At 37.6% G+C, this 14,699-nt stretch overlaps 1 protein-coding gene and 1 long non-coding RNA gene across 2 annotated transcripts; both read right to left on the reverse strand.

Annotated features, from left to right (window-relative positions):
• LOC106387003 (myosin-17) lies at positions 1–10,336 on the reverse strand. Its single transcript, XM_048752115.1, has 39 exons — positions 9,970–10,336; positions 9,429–9,557; positions 9,138–9,281; positions 8,907–9,052; positions 8,653–8,809; positions 8,499–8,557; positions 7,991–8,150; positions 7,734–7,883; positions 7,511–7,647; positions 7,279–7,425; positions 7,019–7,120; positions 6,881–6,938; positions 6,697–6,798; positions 6,553–6,590; positions 6,316–6,442; positions 6,071–6,241; positions 5,549–5,680; positions 5,342–5,451; positions 5,106–5,166; positions 4,838–5,015; positions 4,399–4,604; positions 4,150–4,269; positions 3,952–4,050; positions 3,656–3,877; positions 3,389–3,528; positions 3,106–3,223; positions 2,965–3,015; positions 2,804–2,875; positions 2,536–2,706; positions 2,256–2,411; positions 1,946–2,152; positions 1,588–1,725; positions 1,427–1,497; positions 1,241–1,340; positions 1,091–1,147; positions 930–986; positions 758–838; positions 599–681; positions 1–516 (listed from the first exon to the last, which is right to left on the reverse strand). Exons 1-39 carry the CDS (start codon positions 9,970–9,972, stop codon positions 381–383), a joined length of 4,596 nt encoding a protein of 1,531 aa, XP_048608072.1. The 5' UTR covers positions 9,973–10,336; the 3' UTR covers positions 1–380.
• A 906-nt stretch (positions 10,337–11,242) lies between these two features.
• LOC111204167 lies at positions 11,243–14,131 on the reverse strand. Its single transcript, XR_007321138.1, has 4 exons — positions 12,775–14,131; positions 12,549–12,624; positions 12,258–12,377; positions 11,243–11,640 (listed from the first exon to the last, which is right to left on the reverse strand). It is a non-coding gene; the product is annotated as an uncharacterized LOC111204167 (long non-coding RNA).
• Positions 14,132–14,699: the final 568 nt, after the last annotated feature.

Raw genomic sequence — 14,699 nt, forward strand, 5'->3', positions numbered from 1 at the left:
GGTATTTGATGTGCAACCTATATATAAAACAATGAAAAAAAGTCTAGTTCCTTCATTACAATTTCACACAACGATTATAAAGACTCGCCCAAACCAACAGATACAAATAATTGACTAAAACAACAATACTCTCCTCCCCTCTCTGGACAGGACAGTATCGAACACATTTCTATGACAAAAGCAAATGCAAAACAAATAACCCCTGCGAGTTGCCATAACTACAGGGATGCAAAGAATGAAATAAACTTTGGCCTTTCCACAAATACAAAGGCCAGAGACTGAGTACCAAAGCAAGAAAATTAATATACACAAAATGCCCGCACGATGTATTTATGTATGCAGCAGAAACAATCGTATTTGGTGGACCATACCGAGCTCACTTACGATGCACTGCCTTCTTTACGTGTGAGCAAGAATCCGAAACCTGAGTTTTCACGGATCAGTTGAGGAGGCTCAATGTCATTTACATCCACTTGTTGCATTGACTTTGATATGTCTTCCACCGTGAATGGAATGCTGCGTTTGGGTTCATTGCTTGGATTAGTCGAGAAATGGGAACGGTACAAAGGAGACTGAACACAAATTATTTTCAGCATACCTTGAGTCATCGTCCAAAAGGAAAGAGCTGCTTACAGCATTGTTTGAGTCCTCGGTCATCATAACCCTCATGTTTGCAATAACCTATGGTTTTGGAAAGAACACAATTAATACCAATATCTAGACAAATAAAACTTAGTTATTTAAAACTGAGACATACGTCTGAAGAAACGCTATGAGTGCCATATTTGTCATCCCAGTACATTGTGCTGATTCTGTATAGCTGCTGTATACTTAGCACCTAAACCAGAACAGAAACTTCAATGTTAAGCTCACGAGGGGGAAAAAGTAAATGATTTACAGGATAAATTTCACCGAGCTTAAAGTAATACCGGACAGAGTTCTCTTGTTATTTCGTCCAAGGTCTTTTTCGGCTTTTGATGAATGACCTGAACAGATAGCGAAAACAAAGCAAAGTCCACATAAGCAAGCCACGTAATGGAAGCATTAAAGGGCATTAAAGGAATGGCAAAGGATCGATTAAGAATTATACCAGGAAACCAACTGCCTGCCTGATATGTCTCAACTCATCCCAAGCAGAGCCAGCATACTGTAAAAAAAAGCAAAAAAATTAATCAAAACTCAGAAGGTGTGAACATGTGTCTTAAGCAATGTTAAGAGGAAAAGCGAAAGCGTGGCTTACTTCATCAGTAGCCTCTGTACACCACTGCTCTAATTCAGCCAAGCCTGCTTTAACGTACTCTCCGTTGCTGAATGAGCAACATTCACGACGTAGAAGAAGACTGCACAATTTCATTACAGAGAAATCTTTATGTCAAATCAAGGAAAATGTGAGAAAACGAAAGGAGATGTGACAACTGAAACATGCCTGTTGAAAAGCTGAACATTGATGAAGGAGAATATTTGGGTGAATACTTTGCGGACTAAGAACGGTGGAGCCTGTATCATGTAAAAACATAGAATGTAATCAAGATTGCCAAAAAGTAATATGTTTTTTTTGTTAAATTTCTAGTGGAAGTCCAGACTCACGTTGTTTGCTTTCATTAGATTCAAGTAAGCGTTTAAGCTTTTCCTAATACTTTGCCAATGAGCAATTAGAGCTTGTTGAGCAACAGCATTGGCTTGTGCTCTCCCTTTCACCAAACTTGCCCTTGAAGTTCTTGGTGCCTGTATCATGTATTCAAGTCTTAATACACTACATCGATGAATTTGTAAAGTTTGAGCTAATAAGCATCAGCATATCAACTTCCACAAGATGCTACAAGAAATCCCTTCTCAAAAGCATCGACTAAGAAATGTTTATCAGGAAAATTCAGTTATTAAGCTGTTAAATTAATAACCTCTCTTCCTAGAAACTGTATGAACACAAATACAATTAAAAAGTTACCTGAATACATAACCCAAGAAGAGGAGAGATCTCTTTCTTTAGATTATCTCTGATCATTCCATATATCTTCTCCAGGAATGCAGTAAGCTGCTGCTTGAAAAGTAGTGCGGGGTACTTCGCTTCAACTTGCCTCAGGTCGTCAAGCTTGGTGACTCCCTGTCTATTCAGAAACGAGAGTCCAGCACTTTGAGGAGATGCCCTTAGTCCCTATTTAAATTGTTAAAGAAGGACACAATATGAATTGAGGCTGCACAAAAGGGCAGATAAATGGAAACCAGAAAAAAGAACAAATAGATTAACAGCTTCTTACTTGTGACATCCTTCCAAATAGAGATGCTGATGATGTTCTTCGTCTCTGTGGTGTTAAACTAGCTGCTCCAGTAGCTTTAAGTGTACGTTGCAGAAGCAACAATAGTGTGGCAGAATTAGATAACCAATACGCCAAAACCTCATTATTATCTGGCACCTGAATGGAAGACAACATTTTCCATATTGATATTCAGAAATATTTTCAAGGTTTTGGAGTGTCAAACATGTTAAAATAGCTTATTAGTGCTTCTGGACAATAAAGCAAGAAAGAATAAACTTACTTCAATGGCCGAAGCTATTGTTTGAATGATACGGTCAAAGACGTTAGTTCTTTCCACTTCAAATGATCTCCAGTGAAGAAGACTTTTGTATATGACACACGCAGCAACAGGCTTGCCCCCAGCATATCCAAGGTTTTGAGAGATACACTTGACTAGTAGATCTTGGTTTTCCTGCATAACATATGTTAAAGAGAAAAGCAGAATGCAATACTGCAGGAAACGTAGTCCCAGAATTACAATTAGCACAAGAAGTTCAAGTATATGTTACCTGCTGCTTTTCATTCAGATATTTCTGTGGTTTCTCCTCAGACTCTGGTTCTCGTACAGCAAGAGACATGTCCTGTGATATTTATAGAAAAAACCAATTAAAGAAACAAGAACGTGTCCGGGTCGAACCTGCAAATTTAATCAGAAAAGGTCTCCTCTTACCGGTGTAATCTTTGTTTCTCCATTAATAAGGTTTCCATTCTCTGGGGTTCTCTGAGCGTTGAGAAGGAAAGAATAAATGATTAAATAGGCCTTTTTGTGTTAATATGTAAAGAAAAACAAGAATTTATATGTTGTTGGTACCGGTAAAAGCATTGTTTTTGATCGCGTGGCCATGGTTCTGCTGGTTGGAGAAATAGCAAGTGCCTGTTGACGGAGAACTTGAATCTCTGACTCTGAATTGGAAAGCTTCTCTTCCAATCTGAAAGCAGAAGCAAAATCAATATGTAAAAGTACATAAGCGAAGAAACGAATTATAACTTATTTAATTAACCAACAAGGATAACAAAGACTAGTAAACAAAACGAAACAGTCAAATGTATAAAAGGCCTATTGTTTTATCCTTCAGCAGTATCCTTTTACGAACCTTTGTACCGATTCATGAAGCTGGTCTGCTTTTCTTGTAGCATTTTCAAGTTCTGTGGCTAGCTCTGAGTTTCTAGCCTCTGCCTCTGAGAAAGCTTTTCTCAAGTCTTCTGCAGCTTTTCGTTCAGACTGAAGCGAAGCCTGTAACAAAAACATAACATAAATTAACACACCCAGCTTACAATACTAAGGGACTAAGTAGCATATATCGACTAGCTATAATAGTGAACATATGAAGGATGATCCGATAAGTTAAAAAAAGGCATACCTTCAAAGCCTCCACCTCTGATGTTAATGAATTGATTTTTTCAGTATCCTCGACCAATACCGGAGTCTCCTTAATGACTGGTGGTGCTTCTTCAATAGCTTTCCTTGCAGCCTCTCGTTCCCGTATCACGGCAGCGTTTGCTTCTTCAACTTGCAACCACATAGCTTGCAGAGCCTCCTGTTGTTTTGCATATTCTTGGGCTTTTGCTTCTTCCAGATCGGTCTATGTTACCAGGAATTGTCAATAACAGTGTAAACAAAGCATAATATAATGCTAGTGTATGGAAATGAACTTACTCTCTGTCGCTTCTCTAGTTGTAAACGCCATGTTAATTCTTCAACACGCTTCTCAAGTTTGTCTTTCGCTTCTCTAAGGGCTCCGGTATCTCGTGCGGCCTGATTCAGTTAATTGCAAAGGTTAGAACCTGATTAGTTTCATGAAGTTTTAACATTTAGTAGAATAATTTTATAAAACAAGAAAAAAGGAAACCGAACCATCTTAAGTGTCCTCAGTTCTTTTCGTGCAAGCCTGCTCCTCCAGCCACATTGCGAAGCAAGCGCAGCTTTCTGGAGTTTCTTGTAGTAAGAATATGCCAGATGACTACGAAGGCGAGCCTGAATTTGAAAATCAAGAACTATCAGATTTTTGACACAAAACCAAGAGTTTTGCCAATCAAAGATATATGGTCTCTCATTTCTCAGTTAGGTAAACAAGAATAGCTCTAAGAGATTCTCAGTAATGACCTGAATAATAGTAGCAGCCTTCATTTGCTTTCGGAATCTGAACTCATTGCGAGCAACCATTCCCCTTAGTGCTGTTTGAACTGCAATTGTTGAATGTCTAATTCTTAGATAAGATTCTCTGGCCACATGTCTTCTGAAACTCTTCTCAATCTTCACCGCTGCTGCTTGGCGTCGCATTTCCTCATAAAGGTTGCATGCCAATTTTCCTAGCATTCATCATAAAGATTTGAGAAGCTCATTCTAAAAGTAATTCAATCCGCAGAGACAAAAAAAAGGCACATAAATACTAAAATGATTTCACAGTTGCTCAACAATACAAACGAACGGATCATAACAAGCCACTAATTTCATGGCTACACATATAATAGGCTGAACAACTACAAGAATGGTAGCAAAAGAGAAGAAGCACATTTTTGCAATGACTTAGGGGAGAAGATACCTCGGCAGTTGGACTGCAATACAATAGCAGCTCCACGTAGAGCACGGAATTCTTTTTGGGCAATATAAGTACGGATCTGCATTTGGATTTTCCTAGCGGCATTTCCAAGAACCTCAGCTCTTCTTGCATCCAACTCAGCCATCTGCCCAGCTCTAAGGAATACTTTCGTTTTCCCTAACTGCAAGTGGCAGAATGTTGGATAATTTATACATAATCTTCTAACCAACCATTTAGGAACTGTTACATGATGCAATTACCAATGACTTACTTCATAACCCTTTAAGCCTATCTTATCCAGAAGCATTCTGCAAGCAACTTTGTCGTCATAACTGCACAGAAATAGGAGCCCTTAGATACAGCGGAAAAGTACTAGACATGTTTTAATGGAAAGCACTGCAAGAAACGAAACCTATCAACTTTATGTTTAAAGCCAGGCCCATAATCAGGATAGTAAAAAACTACGAGGGTCGAGGGTAAAACAAATTTATATCAGCTGCAACTTACTTTCCCTCCAGAACTTCCGGAGCAAGAACACCAAAACGATTGAGAAACTCATAAAAGGTCCGTTTTGTAGGATAACCAGCACAGCTGATTCTAATAGCTTCCAAAACACCCTTAAAGAAATCAAGGCAAAAATAAGCTTGTAAGTTCAATAACCAAAAATCTTGGTTGACGTGCCTCAATTATATGAAAGGTTCGGACTGCACTTACACCACACCGTAATTGTTGAATTACATTCACGTTCTCGAAAATGGCAGGCTTAAGTACGTTGTTTGGCTTCACACATCTGATGTAGTGAGGTTCAGTAGAATTTAGTGTCTCCATCAAAGACTGAAGTTGAAGCTGAAATTTGAGAGAGACTAACTCTTGTTAGAAACAGATACCAACATTTGTGACACCCTGAACTAGAGTTTCTGCTACTTAATGTTTCAGATTATGACTCTCTCCAACAGCAACAGAACAAAAAATAACAAGGTCAAAGTGTTTGAAAGAAACAAGTAGTAATGTCTAAATCAGCCGTATTGCTGCTCTATCAAACACACAGAGGAAGCAAATGATATAAGATGTATCTACTATATACACCATTTATGATTATCTGGCTAAGGAGAATATCCGAGATCCTTAGATTTCTACTTAATTGCAGAACGTATCATAACAGTTTTAAGTGAACAAAGCTTTCAGGAAGAGCCGAGAGAAAATATGTTCCAAAGAGGGAAATTGCTGTCACCATACCTTAAAGCGTGACCCGATGGAAGAAAATTTGGTTTTACTTGATGTTTCTTCTGCTAGGCGAGGAAATAGACCAGCTACGAAAGTACAACTGGAAGCGATCAAAAGATCCTGATGTTCTGCCACCACGTAATCTTTGTTCTTGTCAAGGAACAGGTCGGCCTGATAAGTTACCTGTTTCAGTAGGGAAGAGGATGTTAACAGAAATAATATCTAAGCTTGTCATAAGTATGTGAAAGATGTTTTACCTCTCCAGCATAATGTGATATTGCAAAGCTGGTCCGCGATAGCTTTGGTTTGGTAAACCGCTTACTATTTTTGAACGTTTGATACAGCTTCTGAGCAAATGTTTCATGCGTAGACTTGGGAAACATACTGCAAAAGATTCGAACATGTATTATATACATTACCTCAGTCAAATAGAAGATTTTTTAATCCATAAGCACAAACTAAAACAGCTTCGTCAAAAGAGTCTAGCAGCCTACCATGCTTCATCTAAAAGTGCAATGACTCCTCCAGGTTTCTGTACGAGCAAGTTATATACACCATAAGTGTCAAAAAGGAATTAGTTATAATTCAACGCAAAACTATATTACGAATAAATTTACATATATTAAAAATTAGGATACCTTCTCAATGAGTTCCAACACATCCTTGTTATCCACAAATTCTATGTAGCTCCAGTTAATCTCTTCTTTGGTATAATCTTCTTGTTCCATTTTGAAGACGTGCTGTGAAAAAAAAAATTGTACTCAAACCTAAGTAGGAAGAGATAAATATATTTAGAAGCTAGTGGGTAAGAGCACAACAGACCTGGTTGAAATGTTGTTGCAGCTTTTCATTGGTAAAATTGATGCAAAATTGCTCAAAACTGAAATAATACATGAATCTCATTACAGCCTTTAACATTATTACATAAGAGGAAATAATTCTGCAAGCTACCAAATTTACCTGTTGATTTTAAAGCTTTCAAACCCATAGATATCAAGAACACCAATTATAGTCTTAGAATTTGGATCTTGCCCGATAGAGTTGTTAATTTTATCAACAAGCCTGGAAAAAAAATATGTGTAAGAAGTTCGAAATTTCAAGTGGCAGCTACTGCAATAATTGAAACATGTTTTCTATAGAAGAGCGCAGTTAGCGAAAATACAAAACAAAATAGGACATAAGAGCGTGCAAATGCAAAGAGAGAGATTCTTTTTGTATACCAATCAAACAAGCGTGAATAGATAGTTTTTGCTAATGCATCCCTGCTACCCGTGGCTGAATCAGGATCAAGTGTTCTTGTAATAACCTCTTCTGGAGTCACCATTACACGTTTTATCAATGCATCTTCCAAACTCTTTGCATCACACCTTGGAAAGGAATGAGTCCAGGGTCAAAGATTTAATAAACAAAAAAAAAACAGAAATCAAGATTAAACAAATAAGCAGCACATACCTAAGAAGTTCAGCAGTCGTATCCAGATGAAATCTTGATTTGTCATCCTTCAAAACTGAGGAGTCGATCTCTTTTCCTTTTGCAAATTCAACATTACCTAGATGAAGGACTGCAGCAACAACTCTAAAGATTGCATCCTGATACCAATTATCAGAAGAATCAATATTATGATCTATCAGAGAAATCATCTCTTGATGGAAAAATGAGCAAGTGGAAAACTGACCTGTTCCTCTTCACTGATGCCAACAACATCCATAGCTCTTCGGGTAGCAAGATATTCCTCGGTGTCATCCACTCCATCCAGTTTAAAGCACTTCGATTGATTTAGGTAGTGGAATGACTTAGGATCTCCCAACTTAAACTTTTCTCTTTCCTACAGAATGGGAAAAGAAATGAGCTCCCCCCAATTACTTATTCATGAGGTTTAAATCAGAAAGCTTCACAGCTAGGCTTATTATTATCCTTGAGTAGCACCAGTACCTCCGGTGGGGCAGCACATAAAAGGTAAAAACAGTGGTAATTTCTTTCTGGATCTGATATTTGACACACTCGAGACCTCTCCAACAAATATGTTCGGACAGCTGCTCCAGATATTCTCCCACTTTTGTCAAATTGAAGCTCGACAAACTTTCCAAATCGACTGCATTATGATTTCAAGACAAGGTTGAAATGAGGTTGTCTGCTTTGAAGCTTTTTAATAAGAAGTCATTACTCATTAGAATAACTCCATAACACAATAATCTATCACGTAGTTTGTGGGAAAAAAATATTTATCCGGCACTTTAGGCATGAAAAGAACGTGTGTGTCTGACAACTTATGTCATGTGCCATCTGTGCAACTGATCACTGAGGGTTCTTAGTTAACAAATTTTCTGACAAGTAGTGTCTGAAGAAGCTTTTGGCCAAGAAGAAGTTTGACTAAGCAACTGATAAAAGCATTTCAAGAGACAATTCGTAGGAAAAAAACTCTCAGTGAACATGCGCATACCTGGAGTTGTTATTCCTAAGAGTCTTGGCGTTTCCAAAAGCTTCAAGAACAGGATTTGACTGTTTATCAACAAAAAGAAAGCAAAATAGTTAATCTACAAGCCTCTCTATAAATGTATCAATACAGTAGCTAACATAGATTTGTGACGCGTCACCTCCAGAACTTGCTGTTCCACAGTCCTTCCTTCAACGCCGGATCGACCACCCAGGTAAGCAAGGTATCGCATAAGCATCTTTGTGGTCTCAGTTTTACCAGCGCCACTTTCCCCACTAACAAGAATTGAGTTGCTCTTGCCCTCATTGATCATCGCCCTACACATAGAAGCAATAGACTAGCATGAGACAATGAACGAATAAAGAGTGATTCAGAGAATCTGTGCAAGTGGAATCACTGATTGGTCCTAATTACCTGTAAGCAACTTCCGCAATTGCAAACACATGAGGGCTTAATTCACCAAAACCCGCTCCTTTATACTGCTCCATCATATGAGTATCATAGAGATGTGGCAACCTTTGAAACGGATTTACAGCAATCAAGATGTTTCCAGTATAAGTCTGCAAAGGCAATATAAAGAAAATACTTAGGAATAAATATGTGATTTCATTAGAAACTCAGCGCAGAAAATGCATAATAACTTACATAAATTTCATTCAGCTCATATCTCATGGCCAAGTTATTCAAAACACCTGGTTCATGTAGATATGAGAGCTTTGTCATGTCATCAACGCCCCCAGGTGGAGCCTCTGTATCCTTTGGAAATACATTCGCGATTTTGGCCACAACCTGAAATTAATTTCATGAGTGATAATGCAAAATTGATTTGTCAGGAATGAAACATTTATTCAAGGCGAGATGGATTAGAGGAAAAATGACATTTTTTCTCACAAGTAAATTACATGCAAAAACATGGCAAAAGGATAGACAACTTACGGTCTTCCCGTTTGTGGTCTGTACATGAACTTCTTCCCCACTAATTTTGACGACTTCTCCATCAATCCACGCCAATCCAGGGTCTTCAATCCAAACATGAGAACCAACGATTATATTGACTGGACCAACCTACAGGATATCAAGACTGAACGTGTGAGGTACATAGATTCCAATAACTTCACACAAGCTTACTAGCATGACTTCACAAGGAGATGCTATCTTAGGGAAACTAATAATAGAAGTTAGAGACATAATCTAAAAACTATAAGATAAGTAGTGGGATGGGTCCAAGCTTAACTAACTTGTATAATATGCGGCCATTCAAATAGTATTCAGATATTATTTATTCACTTGGCAATAGTAACATACAAATCAATAGAGAATAGACTAAGGATCGAAACGCTAATCTCATACACAAGATCTATCTATCTACCAACGAGAATCAAATCATATAAACCAGTTAATAAATAAATAGATTAAACAAAAAAAAAAAAAACAGAATAAGCAATCGAGAAAACGAAGAGGATGATGGCAGGATTACCATGGCTACTCTTCCTCCAAATAGATCCTCTCTGTGCCGCCACTAGCTCATCCAAGAGAGGCCGAGTTTTGGGAGCGCGGACTCAGCGAGTCAGATCGGGAAGATTCTAGGTTTTGGTGGTCTACAAGTTTTCTTCGGAGTCAGCACAGCAGAAAATTGAAATCGGGGAGATCGGATGAGTAGAAGAATCAACCACACAGCTGATTTTTTTGGAAGACGAATCGGAATGTTTTCTCTCTCTAGAAAGCTGATGATGTTGGTGATGAAGAAGAAGAAGATGAAGATGGGGACTTGGTCTTCTAGCAGACGTCTAATGGCTTTTTTCTCTCTCCTCGAGCAGCAGCAAATGTTTTTCTTTTGAGCTGTGTCATTCTCTCTCTCTCTCTAACACTTTTTTATTTTTATTATTAATATTTTTTTCAAGAAACAATTAAAAAAAGATTTTATTTTTTTTGGTGCTTGAGAATAGAGATTGTTCAAGTGGGGTCCACTGAGACTTAGGGGACGGTGAGGTGGATCGCGTTGGATATTCGTTTGTGGTCAGCCACCCATACCAACACACACACTGGAATATAGGTTAGAAGCAGACAACGAAAAAGAAGAGAGATTATTATGGTAAATCAAATTTTTAATTACGTTTTTTTTTTGTCTCTGCTCTTTGCCTTGCTGATCTTTTGCACTTCCATGCCCTTTTCCCGAAAATAAGGAAGTATTTTAATTTTGAGTAAATAATGGCCAATTGTCTCTAATTCTTTTCTCTATTTAACAAGTTTCGTTAGGACTTGTTAGATGTAGAAATTTATATTCTGGTGGAGAGCTTTTCTATTTTGAAATTCCCCTCTTGGATATAACTTGTAAGTATCGTCTGACCTTTAAAAATTGATTTGACTCTTGTTTCAACGGATTTGTCATGAACAAACAAACGTTTAATTTGTTTCGTGATGATGTATTATTTATAGATAACGTCTAAACTTTCAGATACGTGTGTGTATGGACTTTGGCTAGATTTGTGACTAATTACAACAATAAATCTATACTAATTATAAAGAACACAAATATATATATATAAGTTTGTGATTAGGAAATCAACAACTAGAATACAGGAGATCTACAAATATAAATTTTGCGGTATAAATTTTGAAACCAAGTGGTGAAAATGATTACGGCTAGGCGGCTAGCTGGCTACTACAAAGTAGTCATGATTATTTTACAAACAGCTTGGTCATGGGCTGTATCTTATCAAAGACTTCAATTTGAGTTATACTCAGTTGGATTGAGAAATCGAGTCTGGGCATGCTTCAAACTAATTTTGTCTGAACAACAAACATATTTAAAGCGCATTGTACAATTTGGTGATGGATAGAAAGCTAAGACTAGTGGAATAAAACATTGTACTATTCGAGCTCTTTTGTTGCTGCAAGAAGAGCACTAGTAATGCTTGATATGCTCAGCTCTAGCTGAAGTAATCTTCACACATACCCCATCGAACCATTTCTCGCACATGTCACAGCAGATCCAGAATTCATCTGAAGCTTAGTTATCTCCACAAGCTCCACACAGGGTATCACCGTGTTTCTCTTCATCTTTTTCCTCTTCCTTCTCATCTTCATTAAGTCCTTCTTCCTCGTCCATCGCTTGTATTGTCTTTGAGCCTTCGTCATCTAAATCTTTCTGCATTTTAGATAGCAGTGTAAACCTTACAAAGATACTAATCGACAAGTAATGGAGCCATTTCATTACAAGTTGCCTCTCAGAGTTCATACTAACTGTAGATCCCACGATTACAGGATATTGTCTACAACTATGGTAGACCTTTTTGGTGTAAGAGTGTAGTTAAATTGCCAGCTCAGCTGACAAACAGCTTTAGACCATCTCCATTGGTTAGAGCCCTTAATGGGTTCTTAAAATTAATTTAATTATTAATTATGTACTTTTCGAAGTTTAGAACCCTCAATAATATAATTAGTTTTAATAAGGTCCAATGGTAGAACCCTCATGAGGTTCTTAAATTTTTTTTTCGTTTAGAAATTGAATTATTAAATTTAAATTTTACAAAACTTATAAATTATTGGATTTCATAAAATTTAAACAAATATGACATAAAAACAAATTAAAAATAGAAATACAAAATTATAATTAAAAAGTTTTTCTCGAAGGTCATCAATCTCTGAACGAGAAGAACCATAGTCATGACAGCAACTTAAAAACTGTACATAAATTCTATACTTTTATGCAATGGTAAGAAGCAATCTCAACAAATTAAGGCATGGTAAAGTTCAGAATCTTACTTGTCTTGGTGAGATTCCAATCTGCTTGGAAAGTAAGAAGCTTTGACTGCAACCTGTCCGACGAATCCTCCACAGAGTAACACATGAGCTTCAAAATTGTATAAGAGCCATTACACTCCTCTGCCACACATAAACAAGTTCTTTTTTAAATAACCCTTAGCAACAATTCCAGTTTCTTTAAAAACCAAACCCCAAGGAACAACACATAAAAGATTCAAGCTTTTTTAAACACCTAACAAGATTTATGCAATTTCATTTCAAGAAGACTTAGCAAGAGAGGAGAGATTATACCATTATTTTTCATCAAGAAGCTCAGACATCCCTTTTAAAACATAGGCATCGACTACAAAGATCTGCTCTCTGCTCTCTGCATCCAAAACCAAATCCTATTTTCAGTTCACGACTGAAGCGGAAACTTCAAAATACAGAGATGAAACGCAACGATGCCTCAAAATAACATAATACCATGTATCTCAAGTGTTTCAAATTTACTTCTAACACAAACTAAATCTGCTACCTTTGCCAACATCAGCAGGACTGTCACATTTGCATCCTCCCAATTCAGTGAACTTCTCCACCATCTCTTTACCAATCGGGTCGAGGCAGTAGCCTTCGGGTCGGATCCTTCGGGGAAAAAACGGTCTCGACCACCATGACGGGGACGTTTTCGCGAAGGTGGTCATCGGTGGCTTCGCCACCGGCTGCAGCTGCGGTTAAAGCATGATCGAAATCTACTGTGCCGACGAGGCTGAGCCGAGCTGAGTCGTATTTCCGTCGGTGTTCGTCACGAAACGAAGAATGTCCTCCTTGCTGGTGGTGGCGGACAGAGAAGGGTTCTCAGAAGTAAAACGAATGAAGGACACAGAGCTTCTTCTATGGTGTGGAATTGATGGAAAAGATGTAAAATTTCGTGAAGGAAAGAGAAGAGAAGAGAAGGAGATGTAGTAACGGAAGCCATTGATGGATTGATCCTAAACCCTAATCTCGAGTATGATCAAAGAATCAGAACACCTCCAAAGGAATTAAGTTTTCACGCGATGAAAGAAGACATCATCGAAAGAGAGACGGAGAGTCCTAATTTTTTTCTCTTTTGTCTAAAACGATTAACCTATAAAAAACCGCCACGTTAGGGGTTTTTAGCAGTTCCACAAGTGCTGTTTTAGACAGCGGTTCTGTCTATTTTCCTCTTTTTTCATTTATTTTTTTTGCTTTTTTTTTAAAGAACCTTGTTTAAATACTCCGATGGAGGTGGCCTTAGATCGGTTAGTGTACTATGAGAGGAGTTAACTAGAGAACCAAAGGGAAAGGGTTTGGGAGACTAACAGAAGCTATTAAATTCATCTTAAGGTTCTTTAGTTTGGTTTGTTCCTAGTTCATAAAATTTATTAACCTCCTCATTAAAGGACATCATGAATCTTACCACTTTTGAATTTGACTTGAATCTGTTATTACAGCATGAATCGAAACCAAATCTTGAACCGAAGTAAAAGGAGACAGAAAGTAACCAGGCATCACATCAACTGTGGACAGCAACAAGAGCAAACCAGTCTTTTTCCAGCATTCCATCTCTGGCAAAGTTGATGCCGAGTCCAGGTTCCGGGAGCTCTGGAGGTACTTCTTCAGCTGGTAAGTTAACTTCCCATACTTCATTCGGGAATACATACAAGCAAAGATTATTCTTCTCTGCAAATGTCATTAAATAGGTATACAAATGTACAATACAGACTTTAAGTTTCGCAAGTAGCACAAATTTTGAGTTTCCCAACTAGCACAGAAAGTATGAAACACTGATTAAATGTTCTATATGATCAAGTACACAGTGTCACTATTGATTTGGCTACGACTCTGTAAACACAAAAACTACAGACATCAAATTTACAATAGAACCTAGGTAGCAAGCTGTCCATTAACAATATCTGCAAAAGGAACTCCTAAAATGAGAGACCATAAGCATTCAAAAGGAGTTAGAGGCAGCCTAGAGGGAACCAATAAGTGAATGAAACAGCTTGAGAAAAGGGTAAATCGTGGGCTTTTGATAAAAGAGTGTTTACAGAGGCGTTAACATATAGTAGAACTAAGGATTATGGGCTTAAACAACCGTTTATACCAAAAGCCTACAAAAACCCATTTTGAGTACGTAGCACTCTTCTTTGAGAAGAGAAAGAGCTTTTTAGATTACGGCAGAGCCCTGCAATTCCTATAATGGCCCAAATAAGCCCATCATTGAATATTGAGATTGTTTATTACTAGTCCGAGTTTGGTCTAAAATCTATTATGATTACAAGCAAAATTAGAGTATAAATTCATGTAGAGAAATGAAGTGAGATCTGAACGAGATTATGGCAGTGTAATTTCGTGTTAGGGAATTTCTCTCAAAATTTGATTGTATAGATGTGTTAGGGAATTTATATATGAAACACAAAACAGTTCAGCCAGAGTTTA

Source organism: Brassica napus, chromosome C3, assembly GCF_020379485.1.
Source record: "Brassica napus cultivar Da-Ae chromosome C3, Da-Ae, whole genome shotgun sequence".
NCBI lineage: Eukaryota > Viridiplantae > Streptophyta > Magnoliopsida > Brassicales > Brassicaceae > Brassica > Brassica napus.